At 48.0% G+C, this 13,103-nt stretch overlaps 1 protein-coding gene across 2 annotated transcripts in view; it reads left to right on the top strand.

Moving 5' to 3' along the window:
* The window catches only part of ELL (elongation factor for RNA polymerase II), a 53,654-nt gene that overhangs the window by 35,972 nt on the left and 4,579 nt on the right, over positions 1-13,103 (top strand). For both annotated transcript variants that reach the window (XM_053372348.1, XM_053372349.1), the window contains exons 5-8: positions 602-855; positions 1,627-1,751; positions 7,334-7,433; positions 10,483-10,954. In XM_053372348.1, the coding sequence (XP_053228323.1) occupies positions 602-855; positions 1,627-1,751; positions 7,334-7,433; positions 10,483-10,954 (951 nt within the window). The remainder of the gene's footprint in view (positions 1-601; positions 856-1,626; positions 1,752-7,333; positions 7,434-10,482; positions 10,955-13,103) is intronic.

Below are 13,103 nucleotides of genomic sequence, written 5' to 3'. Positions count from 1 at the left end.
AGATGAAGACAAAAGGGTGTGATGAACTTGGCTGGGAAACAGGGAAATGTAAAGATCCCTTTTGTTTCACTTGATGGGTGTTTGGTGGAGGGCAAGGAGAACCATGGGGCAGGGTCCAGGATGCTCAGATTACTGCCACCAGACCTCCCCTTTCATGATGTAACCATGATGTATGAGTGATGTAGTTTGGGGGGGTGTAACATGGGGATTAGCAGCTTAAAATACAACATCAAAACATTAAAATGCAGCCTCATCACAGGAGGAGATGAGGCTGCATTCTTTTTTCCTTTCTCCTCCTGTGATGAGGCTGCACTTTAATGTTTTAATGTTGTATTTTAATCTTGTTTTTAAGTTGTATTCATTCAACTTGTTTTTATTATTGCTTGTTAGCCGCCCTGGGGAGGGCGGGGTATAAATAAAATTTATTATTATTATTATTACTTTCTATGGGAGAGCACGCCTTGGTTTTGGAACAGACTTCCGGAACGGATTAAGTTTGAGAACCAAGGTACCGCTGTATATCCATTTTTCCATATCCCCACCCTTTCTCCCCCCCAAAAAACAGCACGGACCCCAACCTTTTCCGTTTCCTCTCGCTTAGGCAAGACGGTCAAGGTGCGAAAGCCGGCCCCGGTGGCTTCGGACGCTGTCCCCTCGCGGATCCGCCCGACGCCCGTCAACCTGGCCAGCGCCATTAAAAAAGGCAATAGCGCCGTCTCCCAGCGGCCCTTCAGAGACCGCGTCCTGCATCTGCTGGCCCTCAAGCCCTACAAGAAGCCGGAGTTGTTCTTGCGGCTGCAGAAGGACGGCCTCACGGCGCAAGATAAGGACTCTCTCGACGGGCTGCTGCAGCAGGTGAGCCAGTGCGCGGCCTGATTCTCCATAGAAGTCGTGGCTGTGTGACCATGCATTTTTATTACCGTATTTTTCGCTCTATAAGACGCACCAGACCACAAGAGGCACCTAGTTTTTGGAGGAGGAAAACAAGGAAAAAAATATTCTGAATCTCAGAAGCCAGAACAGCAAGAGGGATCGCTGCGCAGTGAAAGCAGCAATCCCTCTTGCTGTTCTGGCTTCTGGGAGAGCTGCGCAGCCTGCATTCGCTCCATAAGACGCACACACATTCCCTCTTACTTTTTAGGAGGGAAAAAGTGAGTCTTACAGAGCAAAAAATACGGTATTCCTCCTCCTCCTTTTTTTTGGAAATTGTTTTTATTTGAGTTTACAAATTCGTTCACCCTCACAATCACAAACGATAAAAATTACACAAGATTCTTCCAAATCTCAAGACCTCCCCTCCTCCATGGGATCTTTAAGCAGCTTTTTTAAAAAACTGCATATTATAAGTCCATCTAATTTACAATCCTCCGTTGTATCCAGAGTCCTTGCAGGAGTTATTTAAAACCTGTTCAAGTGTTTGCAGTGGTCTTTCAAATATAATGCAAATTTGTCTTTTATTGAGGTTTTGATCCTCCTGGTTTCTGGTTTTCCCGGTTGGTCTCTGCGTAGTCCAATAATTTCACCTGCCAGTCCGCCCTAGACACTCGTGGTCCCTCCCAACTCTCGGATTCTGTGTTCAGGGATTGACAAATAAACCCTTCCCTGTCCTCTCCCTCCCTCTTCCAGGTTGCAAACATGAACGCCAAAGACAGCACCTTCACCCTGAAGGATTACCTTTACAAAGAGGTGCAGAGGGACTGGCCAGGATACTTGGAAGGAGACCAGCAGTTGCTGAAGAGGATCCTGTTCCGGTAAGGGATTTCCCCTTGGGTTAAGCGTCCCTAGGTGTTAGTATCACAGAAGGGGATGCGGGTGGCGCTGTGGTCTAAACCACTGAGCCTAGGGCTTGCCAATCGGAAGGTCGGCGGTTCGAATCCCCGCGATGGGGTGAGCTCCCGTTGCTCTGTCCCAGCTCCTGCCAACCTAGCAGTTCGAAAGCACACCAGCGCAAGTAGATCAATAGGTACCACTCCGGCGGGAAGGTAAACGCCATTTCCGTGCGCTCTGGTTTCTGTCACGGTGTCCCGTTGCACCAGAAGCGGTTTAGTCCTTCTGGCCGCACGACCCAGAAAGCTGTCTGCAGACAAACGCCGGCTCCCTTGGCCTGAAAGCGAGATGAGCGCCGCAACCCCATAGTTACCTTTGACTGGACATAACTGTCCAGGGACCCTTTACCTTTTTTTAACTTTAGTATCACAGAACAGGGGCAGGGATGGTCTGGTGCCTTCCTAAATGTTGTTGGGGGTCAGCCGCGTGACACAGAGCGTCTGTCCCACATGCATAAGTTTCGAGGTTCAATCCCTGCCTGCTTCCTGTTTCCTAATAATAATAATAATAATAATAAGCGATAAAACATCAAACATTAAAAACCTCCCTAAGCAGAGCTGCCTTTAGATGTCTTCTAAAAGTCAGATAGTTGTTCATTTCCTTGACATCTGATGGGAGGGTGTTCCACAGGGCGGGCGCCACCACCAAGAAGGCCCTCTGCCTGGTTCCCTTAACTTCACTTCTTGCAGTGAGGGATCTGCCAGAAGGCCCTCAGCGCTGGACCTCAGTGTCTGGGCAGAACGATGGGGGTGGAGACCCTCCTGGACCGAGACTGTTTAGGGCTTTGAAGATCAGCACCAGCACTTTGAATTGTGCTCGGAAACGTACTGGGAGCCAAGATCTTTCAAGACCGGTGTTCTGTGGTCTCAGTGGCTGCTCCCAGTCTGGCTGCCGCATTCTGGATTAGTTGTAGTTTCTGGGTCACCTTCAAAGGCAGCCCCACAGAGAGCGCATTGCAGTAGCCCAAGCGGGAGATAACCAGAGCATGGACCATGTCACCACACAAACCGTCTCGTGAAAGGTCAAAATAACAAGTTATTCGGAGTACTTGTTGGAAGACTAACACGCAACAGGCAGTTTTGTTCAGGCAGGCTTAAAACGGTAATTCGGTTACAAAGTTGTGCTCAGTCGAGATGCACCTTCAGGTATACTGGGCCTTTGAGGCCGTTTAGGGCTTTAAAGGTCAGCACCAACACTTTGAATTGTGCTCAGAAGCTTACTGCTGCCTCCTCCTTTCTCCCCAGCTCTCTCTCCCCCCCCCCCAAATTCATGAAGGACATCCTTTTGTCTTCCCTGAATCTCCCATCCATCCGCTCCATCGAATACCCACAAATTCCAGGGTTAGGAGAGAGGGAGGAAGACTTTCTCTGCATGCCCTTTCTCCGTGCCACGCGAAATTTTGCAGTCTGCGTCTCTTCTTTTTTTTTTATTAAATATATTTATTAAAATTTTCAAAAAATATAAAAGAGAAACAGAAAAGAAAAAAGAGAGAAGAAAGAAAAAGAAAAAGCAACAGTTAAAAAAGTTTACATTACTTACTTTCCATACCCAATTTCCTTGACTTCCCCACACCTGCCCTTCTTGTATTCCAATTCCAATTTTTAGCTCAGCAAATTTTTGTCCCCACACTTTACCTTATTTCCTCTGATTCATTTTAATTACCCAATTTTAACTTATAAACCTCCATCTTTATATTTCAAAACTTATTCTTCAAATACTTTTCCTAAATTAAATTGGGGTGATCAATTTAATTAACCCATTTTAACTTAAAAACCTCAATCTTTATACTTCAACACTTATTCTTAACAATCTTTTTCTAAGGTCGACCCCAAATCCCTTCCCCAAAATCCCCATTTTTATGTTAGTGGCAAAACCAACTTAATTCAAACAAAATATATTTGTACACCCTTTGGATTCCCGAAGCCCTACCACCCCCTTTCCCGGTTTCGAACCCCAACCAAAGTCCATCAGTCCATCTACAATCAGCCTGGCGACCTCACCTTCTTCCTCACCTTCTCTCTAAGCTAGAAAGTCCCACACGCCTCTGCAGCCTTTATCCTTGGGGGGAATTGCTCCAGTGGGGCTGCCAATGAAAAATAGGAGGAATCGTGTCAGTTTGGATAAGAAAACACAGCTCCCCCGCCCAGCTGTTGCAGGCGCACGGATATGGTCTTCCTGGGTGCAGATTTTTTAAGAAATGGGAAGCCAGCCCTCGCTTCTAACCTGGTGGGATCAGTTTTCTCTGCTCAGGCGGCTGGATCCTTGCCAGTGCTATTTTTAGGCTGTTGCTCATCCAGGATAGACGTGCCCGGGGGGGGGGGCGAAAGGGGTTGGCGAGAGATGTAACTGCTTTATCCCCCTCCTCCTTGGGACACAATGGCACAGGTACCGTATTTTTTGCTCTATAAGACTCACTTTTTCCCTCCTGAAAAGTAAGGGGAAATGTGTGTGCGTCTTATGGAGCGAATGCAGGATGCGCAGCTATCCCAGAAGCCAGAACAGCAAGAGGGATTGCTGCTTTCACTGCGCCGCGATCCCTCTCGCTCTTCTGGCTTCTGGGATTCAGAATATTTCTTTTCTTGTTTTCCTCCTCCAAAAACTAGGTGCGTCTTGTGGTCTGTGGCATCTTATAGAGCGAAAAATACGGTACACACCTCCGTGGCACGATTGCGTGTCTGTGTAGGCCTGTTTGCAAACTTGTAATTTTCCGTTTCAATTAAAATTTGGCGCCCAGGCCTTCCCAATGCGCACACACACACACACACACACACACAGCCTCCAGGGACCTCGTCCCTCGCCAAAGAAAACTCTCGCCGTTTTTCAGACTCTCATTAAACCAACCTCGTCTCCTCCGCCAGCCAACTGGGTTTACGGACCATGGAAACTGTTCAAAACAGGGGGTGCGCAGGGGGAGGAGAGGGGGGGAGTGTGTTGTTGTTTTTTTTACCTTAGCTGGGTCTGCTGGGGGGGGGGGAAATAACTGCAATAGAAATAACCTGTTGACCTTCCCCCCCCCTTTTGCTTTATAACAGAAAAGGTCCAAGCCCAGTAACGCCTTTGGAGACTCAATTATTTTATTGGGTGTTGCTAACAAGCTGGTTTCAGGAAAGAGAAATACAGACAAATAACGTTTTTTAAAAATAATAATAATAATAAAAGGATTAGTTGCCACAGTTGCCGTTAAAAGGCATACAGGATACTGCTGAGCGATCATCGAACAGCACAGGAGGGAATACATGTGGGGTCTCTGTGGCATAAGGTAAAGGTAAAGGGACCCCTGACCATTAGGTCTAGGCGTGACCGACTCTGGGGTTGCGGCGCTCATCTCACTTTACTGGCCGAGGGAGCCGGTGTACAGCTTCCGGGTCATGTGGCCAGCAGGACTAAGCCGCTTCTGGCGAAACCAGAGCAGCGCATGGAAACACCGTTTACCTTCCCGCCGGAGCGGTACCTATTTATCTACTTTCACTTTGACGTGCTTTCGAACTGCTAAGTTGGCAGGAGCAGGGACCGAGCAACGGGAGCTCACCCCGTCATTGCGGGGGTTCGAACCGCCGACCTTTAGATCGGCAAGTCCTAGGCTCTGTGGTTTAGACCACAGTGCCACCTGCGTCCCTTCTCTGTGGCATAAATTTGAACTAATTTCTCATACGGTCGTACCTCGGATGCCGAATGCCTTGTGAGTCGAACGTTTCGGCTCCCGAATGCCGCGAACCTAGATGTGATTGTTCTGGTTTGCGAACGATCTTTGGAACCCGAACATCCGACGTGGCTTCCGATTGGAGCTTCCTGCAGCCAATCGGAAGCCGCGCTTTGGTTTCTGAACGTTTTGGAAGCCGAACGGACTTCCGGAACAGATTCTGTTTGATGTCCAAGATACGACTATATTGAAAAGAGGGTTTTGTTGTTTTTTTTTTAAAAAAAATTGGATTAATGCTTGGATCCTGACGACTTCTATTCCCATAAGTTTTTGTACGCCCGGGACACTTGCTGCTGCTGCTGGCCTTGATTGAGATTCTGAAGCCCGATACAGTGGTGCCCCGCAAGACGAATGCCTCGCAAGACAGAAAACTCGCTAGACGAAAGGGTTTTCCGTTTTTTGAGCTGCTTCGCAAGACGAATTTCCCTATGGGCTTGCTTCGCAAGACGAAAACGTCTTGCGAGTTTGTTCCCTTTTTCTTAACACTGTTAATACAGTTGCGACTTGACTTCGAGGAGCAACTCATAGAACGCAGTGTACATAGTAGCCTTTTTTGAGGTTTTTAAAGACTTTGGTGATTTTTGAAGCTTTTCCAAAACTTCTTTTGCAGCCATTTGGTAAGTTAAACTTTTAAAACTTTTTTGGGGGGTTTTGGATTTTGGGTTGGGGTGTTTGGAATTCAAGGACTTGGTGTTGGGGAGGGGTTTGCAAGAATCTGGAAGCTTGTGTGTTTTTTTCCTGCATTTTAATGATTTTTTGTGACCATTGGGGCACTCTGCTGTTTTTTTAAAAAAAATCTGGATTTGAATTTCTGTGTGCTGGGTGGCTGGGGGAACAGTTGGGGAGGGGTTTGCAAGAATCTGGAAGCTTGTGTTTTTTTTCTCCATTTTTATGATTTTTCTGTGACCATTGGGCCACTCTGCTGTTTTTTTAAAAAAATTATGGGTTTGAATTTTGAAATGCTCTTTACAGTATGTGTGACTTTAAAGAGCACTTAATAAACTCTTGTTGTACCAAATTTGGCTTTGTTTGGACTTTTTTTGAACATAGGAACGCATTCATTGATTTTCAATGCATTCCTATGGGATTTCGTGCTTCGCAAGACGAAAAATTCGCTAGACGAAAAAATTCGCGGAACGAATTAATTTCGTCTTGCGAGGCACCACTGTATTTGAAGCACAAATAGCCCCCCCCCACCAAAAAATATTTAAATTGGCACCCTTGGTTAGGAAGGGTAACATGCCAAGCCTTGGAATGCCAGCAGTCCAGGTTATTGGGTTGAGAAGCCTTCCCGGGCGTGTTTTAAATAACATTTGCTTGCCTCTCATCCTTAGGGGACGTGGGTGGCGCTGTGGGTTAAACCACAGAGCCTAGGATTTGCCGATCAGAAGGTCGGCGGTTCGAATCCCCACAATGACGGGGTGAGCTCCCGTTGCTTGGTCCCTGCTCCTGCCCACCTAGCAGTTCAAAAGCACCTCAAAGTGCAAGTAGATAAATAGGTACCGCTCCGGCGGGAAGGTAAACGGCGTTTCCATGCGCTGCTCTGGTTCGCCAGAAGCGGCTTAGTCCTGCTGGGCACATGACCCGGAAGCTGTACGCCGGCTCCCTCGGCCAGTAAAGCGAGATGAGCGCCGCAACCCCAGAGTCGGCCACGACTGAACCTAATGGCTAGGGGTCCCTTTACCATCCTTGATTGCACCTGTTGGTCCCTTTAACGCAAAATAATAATAAGGAAGACTTGGCATGGCTTAACGAAACAAACACCTTTTCGTTTTTGTTGTTGTTCTCCCCCCTCCCTGCTCCCAGGAAACTCTGCCAGCCGCAGAACACCAGCTGCCCCCCAGAGGCGCCGGCTCCCGCATCACCAAAAGACAACGCAAACATCTCCTCCTGCTCTCCGCCCCAGGTAGGTTATGAGTACTACCTAAGTTGGGTATACATGGCAGTTAACCATGGCTCAGCATCCTTCGAATCCAAAGCCTGGATCTCTTGGAAACTTGAAGGTTCAAATACCTTCTTGGAGCTATTAACAGCAGTCACAGCTTTTGCTGCTTTAGCAAATTCGTCAGCAAATCTCTTTGGAGGTCTACCTCTTGTGGCTCTTTCAGACCTGCGAATTAGACGTAAGTCTTCAACACACTCCTCTTCTTTCTTAGGAGAAAAGTGGCCTATAGTGAACAGTGGTTCGTCCAATTCTCAACCAGAGCCTTCAGAGGGTCGCATAGAGGCCGTAGCACTCTTGAAATCCTCTGAACCATCCGATTCGGTTTCAGATTCAGAACCGGAACCTTCATCAGTGGGTGTGGGGTTTTGATGCTGTTTGGATGGCGGCTAACGGATTGAGGTTGAATCCTGACAAGACAGAAGTACTGTTTTTAGGGGACAGGAGGCGGGCAGGTGTGGAGGATTCCCTGGTCCTGAATGGGGTAACTGTGCCCCTGAAGGACCAGGTGCGCAGCCTGGGAGTCATTTTGGACTCACAGCTGTCCATGGAGGCGCAGGTCAATTCTGTATCCAGGGTAGCTGTCTACCAGCTCCATCTGGTACGCAGGATGAGACCCTATCTGCCTGCGGACTGTCTCGCCAGAGTGGTGCATGCTCTAGTTATCTCCCGCTTGGACTACTGCAATGCGCTCTACGTGGGGCTACCTTTGAAGGTGACCCGGAAACTACAACTAATCCAGAATGCGGCAGCTAGACTGGTGACTGGGAGCAGCCGCCGAGACCATATAACACCGGTCTTGAAAGACCTACATTGGCTCCCAGTACGTTTCCGAGCACAATTCAAAGTGTTGGTGCTGACCTTTAAAGCCCTAAACGGCCTCGGTCCAGTATATCTGAAGGAGCGTCTCCTCCCCCATCGTTCTGCCCGGACACTGAGGTCCAGTTCCGAGGGCCTTCTGGCGGTTCCCTTACTGCAAGAAGCCAAGTTACAGGGAACCAGGCAGAGGGCCTTCTCGGTAGTGGCGCCCGCCCTGTGGAACGCCCTCCCATCAGATGTCAAAGCGATAAACAACTACCTGACATTCAGAAGACATCTGAAGGCAGCCCTGTTCAGGGAAGTTTTTAATATGTGACATTTTAGTTTATTTTTCATCTTTGTTGGAAGCCGCCCAGAGTGGCTGGGGAAACCCAGCCAGATGGGCGGGGTACAAATAATAAATTATTATTATTATTATTATTATTATTATTATTATTATTATTATTATAACATTGGAAAATTCCCACAATGAGCCCCCATTGCAGGGGTATGGCTTGGTGAGGTTTTCTGCTCCCAGGCAACCTGGTGGCGTCTTCGATGTTCGGGAAAAGGGAATTTTCTTGCTCGCTGTGAAGTTATCATCATCATCATCATCATCATTATTTATTTATTTTGCTCGTGTGCTCAAGACATCGATTCCATAAAACATATTTTGTTGCACTGTGCAAAATATGAGCAAGCCAGGGCTGAACTGATACTACCCTTGCCGGTACCTTTCCCGGGAAAATCAGAGGCTCGCTATGTCAGGTTCCTATCGGAAGACTGGACAAACGCTAGAACATTAGCAGTGGCAAAGTTTTTCTCAGTGGTTGCAAGAACCAGTGATCCCTATATTGTGAACAAAATGCTTGTTTAACCTGGAGGTGGGCTGTATGAATTGTGTATTGCTTTGTAATGATTTGATGGGTCTCTGGACGGTACTAAAGATTGATGATGATGATTACAGTCATACGTTAGCTCCCAAACGCCTTGGGAGCCGAACGTTCTGGCTCCTGAACAGTCGGAAACCGGAAGCGAGTGTTCCGGTTTTCGAACGTTCTTTCGGAAGCCGAATGTCCGACGCGGCTTCCAATTGGCTGTTCAAGGGAAGCCAGTGTTGGCTTTTCCCTCCTGAGTTACCGTGGTCCTTTGAGCTATCGTATTTTTAATATTGTGTTGGAAGCGACCCAGAGTGGCTGGGGAAACCCAGCCAGATGGGCAGGGGTGTAAAAATAAATTATTTTTGTATTGGCATCATACGGAATACCAATCCTTCTGCTAATTTATCTAAGTCCGCATCATCAAAAAACACTCCGCAACGTTATTTTTGGGCGACGGAACAATCGTTTCCTTAGTGATATTTATCATTTCCATTAAAACCAAACTGGCGGTTCCTTCCTGTTTACTTGCCATCCTCTAACCCTGTGGGGCAGGACGCGGGTGGCGCTGTGGGTTAAACCACAGAGCCTACGACTTGCCAATCAGAAGGTCGGCGGTTTGAATCCCCGCGACGGAGTGAGCTCCTGTTGCTCGGTCCCTGCGCCTGCCAACCTAGCAGTTCGAAAGCACGTCAAAGTGCAAGTAGATAAATAGGTACCACTCTGGTGGGAAGGTAAACGGCATTTCCGTGCGCTGCTCTGGTTCGCCAGAAGTGGCTTAGTCCTGCTGTCCACATGTCCCGGAAGCTGTACGCCGGCTCCCTTGGCCAGTAAAGCGAGATGAGCGCCGCAACCCCAGAGTCGGTCATGACTGGAACTAATGGTCAAGGTTCCCTGACCATGGCCAAAAAAATTTAAAAAGGTTGGGAACCACTGCTCTAACCCATAGTTTCCCAAACTTTGGTCTCTTTGGGCTACAAATCCCATCATCTTGAAGAGAAGAAGAAGAGTTTGGATTTGATATCCCGCTTTATCACTACCCAAAGGAGTCTCAAAGTGGCTAACATTCTCCTTTCCCTTCCCCACAACAAACACTCTGTGAGGTGAGTGGGGCTGAGAGACTTCAAAGAAGTGTGACTAGCCCAAGGTCACCCAGCAGCTGCATGTGGAGGAGCAGGGAATCGAACCCGGTTCACCAGATTACAAGTCCACTACTCTTAACCACTACACCAGTTGAGCTGGCAGGGCAAGCGATGATGGGAAATGTAGTCCAAAAATGGCCCACGTTTGGGGAAAGCCTGCCTTAACACTTTCCGTTCTTCTTCCCTCCACCCTAGAAACGACCCCAGCCCACAGATTTCACCGACCCTCTGTCCAACAAAAAGCCCCGCATCTCCCACTTTGCCCAAAGGACTCAGCCCACGCTCAACGGAAAACTGCGCTCGGCCAATGGCAGGGAAGCCCCCCTAGCGCCACCCCCGGAGGTGGTCGCCTCCAGTAACCTCTTGCCGGCCCTGGAGCTCCCCAGGCCCCACAACCCCCTCGCCGACGTCAGCAACGACCTGGGGCACGGCGGCCCCAACTTCGAGGCTCCGGATCCCGCCGAGAGGCTGGCGGGTGCGGCGGCGGAGGTCCCCCTCCAGCCGGTGACGGACTCTGTCCAAGTCAGCAAACGGAGCAAGAAGAGGTTAAAGAAGGAGAGGGAAAGGAGAGGGGCCGAGCAGGAGTCGGAGCCCCGGGAGAAACCGAACTGCAGCTTCAGGAAACGCAGCTCAAAGACCACGGCGCCTTCGTCGCAGGACACGGCAGGTGGGTTCGGCGGCGCTGGGCGGGGATTTTGGGGGGCTTGCGAGTTTCTCTGGGTCGCACACGGGTTATTATAATCACAGCAAAAGTGCCAGAATGTGACGTTCCCTATATGGAGACAGCGAAACGGGTGGCGAAAATAAAGAGACTGAAAAGGTGGCAGGTTTGCGGGAGAGTGGAGAAGCTTTTCAGGCTATCTGGGGAAATGTTATAGTCGGTTGAAATCGCAGGCAGAGCTGGAAATGTAAGCAGAGGAGTGAGAATGAGAAACGGAATGTAATGTAGGGTATCTCTGTTGTAAACAAAAATTGCCCTTATCCCTTATGGGGTATCCAAGAGGCCATATAGAATCCTTACATAGGTTCCCTATTGGTAGGAGAGAATAACAGAGGCCAACCAGAGAATATTGAGAAGCAAAGCGGCTAGTAAACTTGATCTTTATTGATCTGTTGCAACAGGGTGCTCCCCTCACATGCAGGAAAGGAAGAGGAACCCAGAAAAATGGCACGCAAGGCCTTATAAAGACTTTTGAAATTGCCACCCTGTAGATCAAGACCACCCCCAGAAACACCATACATACATCACAGAAGGGGTGTAACCTAAGACCACCCCTCAGATACATCACACCTACATCACAGAAAAGGCGGTCTAAAACAGAAATTTGAATATTGTTTTTCTCCTGTCGTTGTTTATCTCCTGTCTGGCAGGTTACTTGATTGGATTGCCTGGGGAGCCTGGCCAGTCTTTTGTAATGATAAATACTTAGTTCCTGGGCCAGGTCACAGACTCACACATCTTAAATGTGACCTTAAGACAGGATTTGTGAAGGAAAGGCATCTCCATTTTCCTTTGACCTTGCAGAGAAAACATTTGCTCAGTTTAGGAATCAAAATGGTTCCAGGTCGGTCTTCCTGTGCTGATCTATGTATGTGCTTGGTTGCTACGCTTATAAACATTACCATATATCTAAGACCATAAAATTCCTATCACATCTGTTACCGAAATAAGTGCAGTGGCCCTTCAGTTTTTGAACGTCTTGGAAGTTAAACATTTCAGCTTTTGAATGTCGAAAAACCGGAAGCAACTGCTTCGGTTTTCGAACGCTTTTCGGAAGTCGAATATGCCACCCGGCTTCTGTACTGAGTTTTCCAGAAGCAAATGCTTTGGTTTTCAAACGTTTCGGAAGTCAAACCATCTTCTGGAACGGAATATGTTCGAAAACCAAGGTACCGCTGTATTACATTTAAGGCAGTAGGTAAAGGATTGGGACAGAAAAACATCACAGATGGGAAGTCAAAATGCTGGGGGAATATTGCATGGAAAGTGAATTTGTTAAATTGTATGGAAATCAAATAAAAATGTATTGGGGGAGGGAGAAATGCAAAGTTCCCTTAGATCAGCAGTTCTCAAAAAAAAAAATTATCCGAGCCACACTTTCGGGATAAAAAATGGCTTGCCCTTCACTGATTTTTTAAAATTGGAAAATGGAAAGAAACAAGTCCTAGCAGTGCTTGACACAACTGCTTTGTAACAGGACGCAACATAGGACACAACTGCTTTGTAACAGGATCACAGGACATCCAGAAAAAAATAAAGAGATCTATGCACATTCTGCATATGGTATTTTGATACCATTGCAGTGCTCCACCACAAGTGAAACGCCTAAATGTTTCTCTGATTCTCCTTCCCGTGAAACTTGCCGCAGCCTTTTTGAGAACCACTGCTCTAAACCCGGAAAGCCCCAATTTTTTGTTCTTTGGCTTTCCCTGTGGCTAGGTGCTTTTCCCTTGGTGTGGCCACTAGGTGGTAGTCAAGGTCAACACGAATACAGCGGTACCTCTGGATATGAACGGGATCCGTTCTGGAGCCCCATTCGCACCCTGAAGCGAACACAACCCGCGTCCGCGGCTCACGATTCACCGCTTCCGCACATGCATGTGACGTCATTTTGACCGTCTGCGCATGTGCGAGCAGCGAAACCCGGAAGTAACGTGTTCCGTTACTTCTGGGTCGCCGTGGAGCACAACCCGATAGTGCTCAACCTGAAGCAACTTAAATCCGAGGTATGACTATACCCATGTAGCAGGAAACACCCCCCCCCAATCATTCAGTTTCTACAAACTTCACACACACTCACACACTACATACACTA

Source organism: Podarcis raffonei, chromosome 18 (genome assembly GCF_027172205.1).
Source record: "Podarcis raffonei isolate rPodRaf1 chromosome 18, rPodRaf1.pri, whole genome shotgun sequence".
In the NCBI taxonomy this organism is placed as follows: Eukaryota; Metazoa; Chordata; class Lepidosauria; order Squamata; family Lacertidae; genus Podarcis; species Podarcis raffonei.
This window is presented reverse-complemented; position numbering and strand designations above follow the sequence as displayed.